The following is an 8,092-nucleotide window of genomic DNA, read 5'->3' as shown; positions in this document are numbered from 1 at the left end:
GAGGCAGAAGGATCGCTTGAGCCCAGGAGTTTGAGGTTGCTGTGAGCTAGGCTGACGCCACGGCACTCACTCTAGCCTGGGCAAAAAGAGTGAGACTCTGTCTCAAAAAAAAAAAAAAAAGTAAGTTCATCTAATAAATATGGTCAAACTTATTTTGCATAAAATAGTTATGCTCATTTTTTCTAGAAGCCATCTATTCTCCAAAGTGAGATATACCAGTATTCAAAAAACTGAAGTTATAGAAACTTTACACAAACTAGGACATGTTCTTGAAGGTTCTGGGGGAAAAGATCAACCAAAAACCGGAGAATGAAATTCGACCACGCAACACGAGGTGCAGACCTCAGGGATTGTCCAGGGGCCACCCCCGCAGCCTGGCCGAGCCCACCGGGTCCCACTCTGCAGGCACCTGCTCGTCTAGAAGCACCCGCACCTGTGCCGAGCCGCTCACCTGGACGATGCCGATGGAGGAGGCGTCGATGGTGGTGGTCTCTGGGAGGTGGTCCAGGTCATCGATCCTCACCGCCAGCACCTACGAGGACAGGGGTGGCGAGCGGGGAGTGCTGAGCCCGCCAGCGGCCGCTCACGGGCACAGGCGGGAACCCAGACACCACACAGGCGGGTCACCGACTTCCCTTCGTGGGCACCCCCGTGCCTCCGACCCTGCTCTGCCCAGGACCGACCGTGAAACACCGTCTCCAGAGTCCTGTCCAGGCTCACCCTTCCTGACCCCTCACCCCTAATTCAAGGTCCTGCGGTAACCTCAGGTGGGCGGTGCCGTCTTGCACTGTCCTTGAACCATCTCATGTCCACCCCGAGGGTGGAGACTCTGTTTCCTCCCTTTTCTGCCCACAGCAATGTGCTTTCAGGTGAGACTGTGGTGGCTCTTCTGCTATTTCTAGGGAAGAGCAGAGGGAGGACACGGGGTAGTTAACCTGCCTCCAAGGAATCACCAAAAATTAGACACCTGTGCCTTAAACATCTTAACTTTTAGCTGAGTCCATACACAAGGACCTTCACTTGTCAATTTTGGGAGAGAGTGACGCCCTGCCCCCGCCTTCCCTCCAGCAGCTGCACGGACCAGTGTCCTCAGCACATGATGGTCACGCCGTGACCACGCCCCCGTGCACACACGGTCCTCCCACCGGCTCAGCGAGTCCTGCCCAGGGTGAGCGGTGTCCACCGCCCACACCCTGCTCACACTAGCTGTACTGTCCCCGTGATCACTGAGTTGAATCACACGTGAGACAAGAGGCACAGCACTGGGACAGTGGAATGTGCTGGGGGTGTGCGACATCAGGAGTTGGTACAGAAGGGAACTAGCTGTGGAGACGCTACGCAAGACTGGGGAAAACCACAAGTCCATCTGCAGGGGCTGCCCCCGCCCCCCACCATCAACATCATCAGGGTCCTAGTCACAGTCTGAAAGCTGATTTCACAAAAGAACCAACATAGATGCATTCATTGGCTTTACTCTTCTTAGGAGATAAGACCAAAAGTGAAAAGTTTTTTTTTTTTCCTTTGTTTTGTTTTGAGACAGAGTCTTGCTCTGTTGCCTGGACTTGAGAGCTGTGGTATCAGCCTAGCTCACAGCAACCTCAAACTCCTGGGCTCAAGCGATCCTCCTGCCTTAGCCTCTGGAGTAGCTTACACCATGCCTGGCTAATTTTTTTCTAGTTTTAGTTGTCCGGCTAATTTCTTTCTATTTTTGGTAGAGACGGGGTCTCACTCTTGCTCAGACTGGTCTCAAACTCCCAACCTCAAGCCACCCTCCTGCCTCGGCCTCCCTGAGTGCTAGGATTACAGGTGTGAGCCACCATGCCCGGCCGAAAAGTGTTTTTTGTTTTAATTTTTTTTAGTGTTAATATTCACTCAAGGTAGGGAGAAAGATCATAGCTTGAAGTCACAAAATAGTATCAATCCTAAATCTCTGAAAATAGTTTGTTTAATATGTTAGCCTGACTCCAAGGAACACCTCGCTCCTCGAGTCTGTGACAGCACCAGTGGCCACAGGCTGGAGGGGACTACTGACCCCACACTCCCGGACAGCTGGCCTCAGCTGCAGCACCCGCGTGACCAGAGCAAAGCCCACGGGGTCCCACCTGTCCCCTCACGCCGCTGCCGGGGCTGCCTCTTCCACATCACCTATTCCAGTTTGCAATGCCCCTGCCTCTTGGTCTACTTCTCTTTTTCCTTCCGTGCCCCACCCAGACTGCGAAGCCCGGGAGGGCGGCGATGAGCTGGCTGGCTCGTCACTGGCAGGCGTGTGACTGAGTCAATACAGAATGAAACAGTCATGGGTGAAATGAGCAAAAGGAATGACCCACGAGAACATGCTAGAAGGCTGGAGAAACAAAATGGTTCTAGAACAAAGCAGACAGACAAAAGGGCCGCCATTGCGCTCTCCCCCGTGTCGCTCAGGCTTCCCCCTCGCAGTGCACCTGACTCTGTCTGGCGTGGACTCGAGGGAGCAGGGAAGGGAGTGCACTGCCCGGTTTCGGGGGCAGAGCACTGGAAGGTGACCTTGCACGGTGCTCCATGAGGAAGTGGTTACCAGCCCTGGCAAAGGGGGCCGCCGGGCAAAAGCGTCTGTGGGAGATGACTTTGTTAGCAAGGACTGTCTCCACCCAGCAACGCACGTCAGACGCCCAGCCGGCAAACCGGGTCTGCACACTCCTTATTAACACATTTCACTCTGCAAACCCCACAGTCAGGCGGAGACTGCTCGCACTCCAGCCTTGCTCATGGGCCCACAGGCCTGCTGCCCGCCCTGGGAAGCCTCCCGGACCCTGGCACTTCAGGCCTGCTCCCCGGACTTTATTTTTCCAGGTGCAAACACTAGCTGGCCACTAAGTGGGAAGCGAATACGTAGAGCCTGCGTAGGGGGCTCCGAGCTTCCCGCCGAGCAGGGAGCAGGGCAGAGCACGCCGGCATGGTCCCTCGGCCAGACTGGAGAGCCGGTCAAGTCCCTGCACAGCTCCAGGACCCGAACCGTCTGCAGAGGAGAGTGACAGCAATTCACCACCTCTAAATTAAGGCATCACTGGACGGACACTTAAGGCAGAATGTGCTTGTATAATTGCAAAAGCAATTCGTGCTCATTACAGGGAGTCCTAGAAAATGGAGAAAAACGTGAAGGGACGAAATTACCCACAAGTTTGACACCAGGAGAAAACCACTGTGTGATGTTTCCCTTTCTTTACTTATCTCGTTTATATTACATAAGTATTACACACACACACGATGTGTATGACATGTATTTTATATACTTGCGTGACATATACACGTGGATTGTTTTTTCATTTATATAACGAGCATTTTACCATTTTATTTAGAATTCTCTGTGAGCGTGTGTGTACAGGCAGACACACTGCTACACTGTCATTAATCACGTTCCTATAGCAGGACACCGAGGGCTTGGAATAACTTACGAAACACTCAAGAAATACTGTCACGCTACCTTCAAGAAAAACATCAGAGTGAGAGTGCCCAATTCATGCCAGCACAGTCGTTTCGAATCTAAAAATCTCCTGCTAACTCAGCAGGCGAAGGACAGTGTCGTCTGCCGTTAACACTGGCATTTCTGGGATTCGCAGTGAGGCTGAATGCCTTTTTGAATGTTTTTAAACCATACGTATTTCTTCTTTCATGAACTGACTCTCCATGTACACACTTGGTTCTTTTTTTCTGAGACAGGGTCTCACTATATTGCCCAGGCTGGCCCTGAACTCCTGGGCTCAAGCAGCCCTCCCACCTCAGTGTCCCGAGCAGCTGGGACTACAGGCGCACACCACGGTGCCCAGCTACACGCTGGGTTCCTCTTGCGTTTCTCATCGAGCGGTTATCAACTTTATTTATTCATTTATTTTTTGAGACAGAGTCTCACTCTGTTGCCTGGGCTAGAGTGCCATGGCATCAGCTCACAGCAGCCTCAAACTCCTGGGCTCAAGCGATCCTCCTGCCACAGCCTCCCAAGTAGCTGGGACTACAGGTGCACCACCATGCCCGGCTAATTTTTCTATATTTAGTAGAAATGGGGGGTCTCACTCTTGCTCAGGCTGGTCTTGAACTCCTAACCTCAAGCAATCCTCTGGCTTCGGCCTCCCAGAGTGCCAGGATTACAGGCATGAGCCACCCTGCCCGGCCGGTTATCACCTTTGGTATGAACAGTTTATATCTGGCAAAGATAGTAACAGCCTACACACGTTTTTCAGTCTGCCCTTTGCTTACTTTTTTGACCTACAGAGAAGTGCACATATCCCCAAATCTATTGATATTTTATACACAACTTCTTTCGCTGCTTTTCCTCTCAGAAAGTCTTCCCCTTGCAGTGATCTATTTCCCTGTATTCTCCTTGCTTTGTCGGTTTGCTTCTTTGAAAACACATCTGACTACTGAACATCCCTGGGCCTTCCTACAGAACAGGCTTTCAAGCGAGCCGGCCTCCTCTTGCTTCCCAACAATTTCTGCCTCCCGGCCCTCAACGCTGTTTTCTAGCTGGCCCAGCACCACAACGAGGACCCTGTTTTGCACTTTGGCTACTCTGGAGGGAAGAACAGGGGAGGGGCAGGTTGTGCGTCCATCTCGCCCTGACCCCAGGGGGAATACGGTTTATAACCTTAGCAAGAAGCACACTGAGGCTCTTCTACCCCACCTTCTTCACCGCTCTGCACCTCCACGTGGCAGGCGGTGCGCGCAGAGGCACCCAAGACCCAGGCCCTGCCTCGAGGAACTCAGGGTCTGCAGAGGGAGACAGATCCCTGAGCCAGCGTGGTGGGGTGTCTGAGACCCGGAAGCGTGCACAGACCACGGGTGGGGTGTCCAGATCTGCGCTGCGGAGGGCAGGGAGAAGGCGCTGGGCCGCCGCACTCACCTCCGGGTGCTTGCGCCGCATGTGCCGGCTCATGGAGGCCCTGGTGGACACCTTGGTCCCGCACAGCTGGCAGCTCTGCGCCTCCACCTTGTCGTGCGTGAGCTGCACGTGCTTCTGCAGCATGTACTCGGTGACGTACTTCTTGTCGCACACGGAGCACGTCCACTGCTTGCCCACTTCTCACGCACGCGCAGGCGGGGAGGGAAAGACAAGTGAGTGCAGGCAGCGGGGCGGGTCAGGTCGAGATGCACACAGGCGAGCGGCCCTCATCCCCACGGAGCCCCGTCTGCACCCGCCGGTGTCTGACAATTCGGGAATGGACACTGAAGCCGCGGCGGGCTGACTTTCAGAGGGCCAGTGGTCACTGCTAAGCCAAGACAGCACTGACCATTCTGGAAAAGTCCATGTAACAGAACAGGTGTGTCCACCCCTGCATGCGCTCCGACGGCCCCACCAGATGGTGGCCTGCAGCCGGAAGGTTCCCCAGATGGCGCCCACTCACCGGTGTGGATGAGCTTGTGCGTCTCCATGGTGTTCCTCTCGCTAAAGGTCTTTCCACACAACTCACACATGAAATCTTTAATCCCTGCAGAAAAAGGCACGCTTAATTCCACGTGTCTGATGAGCGTCTGAAGTTGAGTCACACCAGAGGATGTCTCACCCTGACGTGCGTGAGTAACTGCAGCGCCGGGAGAAGGTGAGTTGCCAGGGGACGGCAGACCGCGAACATCTATCCCCACACTCAGTGCAAGTGGGGCTTGAGAAACGTACCCTCGGCGGCAACATTTCATGTCAAAAAGTAATGAGATGTGGGAAGTTTTCTGAGGACACAGGTGGGGTGGGACTCACAGAGGAAAACAACCACTTTAATGCATTCATTTATCTACACCCCTCTCAGCGCAAAAAGATCCAGGCATCATACATGATACACACAAGGAGAGCTGGAGTAATAACTGAAATCAGGACCACGTGCAAGGAGAGCAGAGGCACACCAAGCACGAGAGACAATGGAATTGCTACAGTTGCACAAAATTAATATGGTTAAAAAGAACCTTTACTATAATGATTAAATCAGAGCTGATCTGACTCTCTATTGACTCGAAGGTAAGTGCTCAGTCAGTCCTGGCCTGGGACTGGCCCGGCAAGAGCCGGGAGCAGACACTGTAACACGGACACCAGAGGCCCCCGATCCTCCCCGCGGCCCCCATGCACAGGGCTCTGAAACGTCCCTTCCCAGTGCGGGACTGAAGCCCCAGAGCAGGGTGGGTCCGCGTCCGCCTTCGGCTGGGCGAGGGGATGGAGTCAGCCCCTGTTCCACTCCCCAGACTGATGGGAGGTGGCCTCTAAGGATGCCTTTAGACAAAGGTTTCCCCCCAAACAATGGAAACAAGGTGAGGGATTTTAAAAGGTTCCCTCACTCCTGCGAGAGTTCACTGAGCACCTCGTGTGCACAGGGCCCTGGGATGATGGGACAGAGGCCACCACAGCCCAGTGGGCTGGCAGGCGGGCGGTAGGCAGAGTGTGGGGTGTTCTGAGAACCCAGAGAGGGCACGTGGCTCAGTTCTGGGGAGCAGGAGAGTGTCCCAGAAAAGGCAAAGTGAGTAACGGATAGAGCTCCCCCAGGAAAGAGGAGGACGGTGCGGCTCCGGAAAAGTGCAGGCGCCCGCACGCCAGGGGACCCACGGCAGAGCCACGTGGCAGCCTGGGCCGCCCTGGGGAGAGGGGGTCAGATGGTGGTAGGACTCGACATGTGGTTTAGGGGCCCTGGGGACCATGGCGTGGGCTCCCGCTGCAGAGCTCACACTGAGATGCCTCTCTGGCCCTGCGCTGAGCACCGTGTCCTGGGCACAGATGCCCGCGGGGAAGACGGCTGAGTGGATGGGGGACAGCTAAGAACTGACGGGTATCGCCAGACGCCCCGACAAAGCTGCGCAGCACGCTGAGCTCCTGTGTGCACGGGGCTGCGTGTGACAGGGCCCCTGGGAGCGAAGTTCTGACGCATGCAGCTGCTTACCCACTACTCTGGGGGGTCACCCAGAAAACCCAGCGAAAGGGCGGCGTCTCGAGGTGGCCCTTTCGCATGACGTGTCCACCGGGACGCCCGCCTGCTTCCCCGCCTGGCGCCTGCCACCGAGGCGGCTGCGGGACTCACCCGTGTGTCGCTTGTAGTGCTTGAGCATGTTGACCTTCTGCGCGAACTTGCGGTGGCACTCCTTGCACTCGTACTCCTTGATGCCCTTGTGCAGCTTCATGTGGTGGCGCAGCGCGTGCTTGGTCTTCATGCCTTGCGGGGAGCGGGGGCGGGGATCAGAGAGCGGCCACGCCCACCACGCAGACCCCACCCCTGCGCAGGTGTCAGGCAGTGCCGCCGGTGAGGGGCCGCCGTGGGGTGCGGGTCCCACGGCTCCCCCCACCGCCACCAGCAAGACCTGGGCGGGTACCATCCCTGGAGACTGGCTGTGACACCCAAAGTGCTCAGCTCTGCTGGCGTCTGGCCCTGCACCTGACGGCCACACGCAACGCCCAGGGCTGTCGGCCAACTTCAGGTGCTACCGCCGTGGCCCCACCGGACCATGTGGGGAGACCCACTAGTGTGACTAAGGTTTCCTTGGACCTTGGTGACGTAATTAAGATTAGGACACTGCATGGTTTAAAGAGTGACTTTCAATCTACTTTTAGTTTAGCTTAAAGAAGCTGATCTTAAGGAGTTTCCACTCCTTAAACAAATAGGCACAACCTGGCTAACTCAGGCCAGGGGGGAAGGGAAGGCCCTGGCACAGGCTGGGGGGCACGCCGGCTCGGTGCGCGAGCCGTGCAGGGCACAACGCACCGGGCAGACCCCGTCCAGTCCTGCTGGCTGCAAGTGGGCCCAGCCCAGGGGCAGCGGCCGGGCCAGGGACGACTTGCGCTGTGCTGCGCAGGGCAGCGGTGGAGTTGGCATGTCCAGACCACTGCCGTCGGCCTCTGCATTTGGAGGAGGAAAACGACTGCACTGAAACGGCTCTCTCTGAAGCTGCCGGCTGTTCCCTTCCGATGCCGCTCGCTCACCAGGTTTCCCAGAAAACCCCCGTTTCAGCTGCCGGAGAGAGGCGAACTTCACCCAGCTCCTGCCTGAACTGTGAAACCGGGGGCCGGGCAGCCTCGCCTGCCTTGAGAAAACCGCCCTGAGCCACAGGGAGCAGGTGCCCCCGAGAGGACGCCGCGGTGCCCATGCAGACG

General features: G+C 56.2%; 1 protein-coding gene across 1 annotated transcript; it reads right to left on the bottom strand.

The window, feature by feature from the left end:
* Window positions 1-388: 388 nt before the first annotated feature.
* On the bottom strand, window positions 389-7,837 carry LOC105809653 (PR domain zinc finger protein 15-like; the record flags this gene model as incomplete). Its single annotated transcript, XM_012643497.1, has 5 exons — window positions 389-532; window positions 4,874-5,049; window positions 5,376-5,459; window positions 7,026-7,157; window positions 7,652-7,837. Coding segments are annotated over 5 exons (722 nt in total), but the record flags the coding sequence as incomplete, so codon positions are not given.
* Window positions 7,838-8,092: the final 255 nt, after the last annotated feature.

The sequence above is a fragment of the Propithecus coquereli genome, unplaced genomic scaffold (assembly GCF_000956105.1).
Source record: "Propithecus coquereli isolate 6110/MARCELLA unplaced genomic scaffold, Pcoq_1.0 Scaffold19821, whole genome shotgun sequence".
NCBI lineage: Eukaryota > Metazoa > Chordata > Mammalia > Primates > Indriidae > Propithecus > Propithecus coquereli.
The sequence above is the reverse complement of the archived record's forward strand: the minus strand, read 5'-3'. Positions and strand labels throughout refer to the sequence as shown.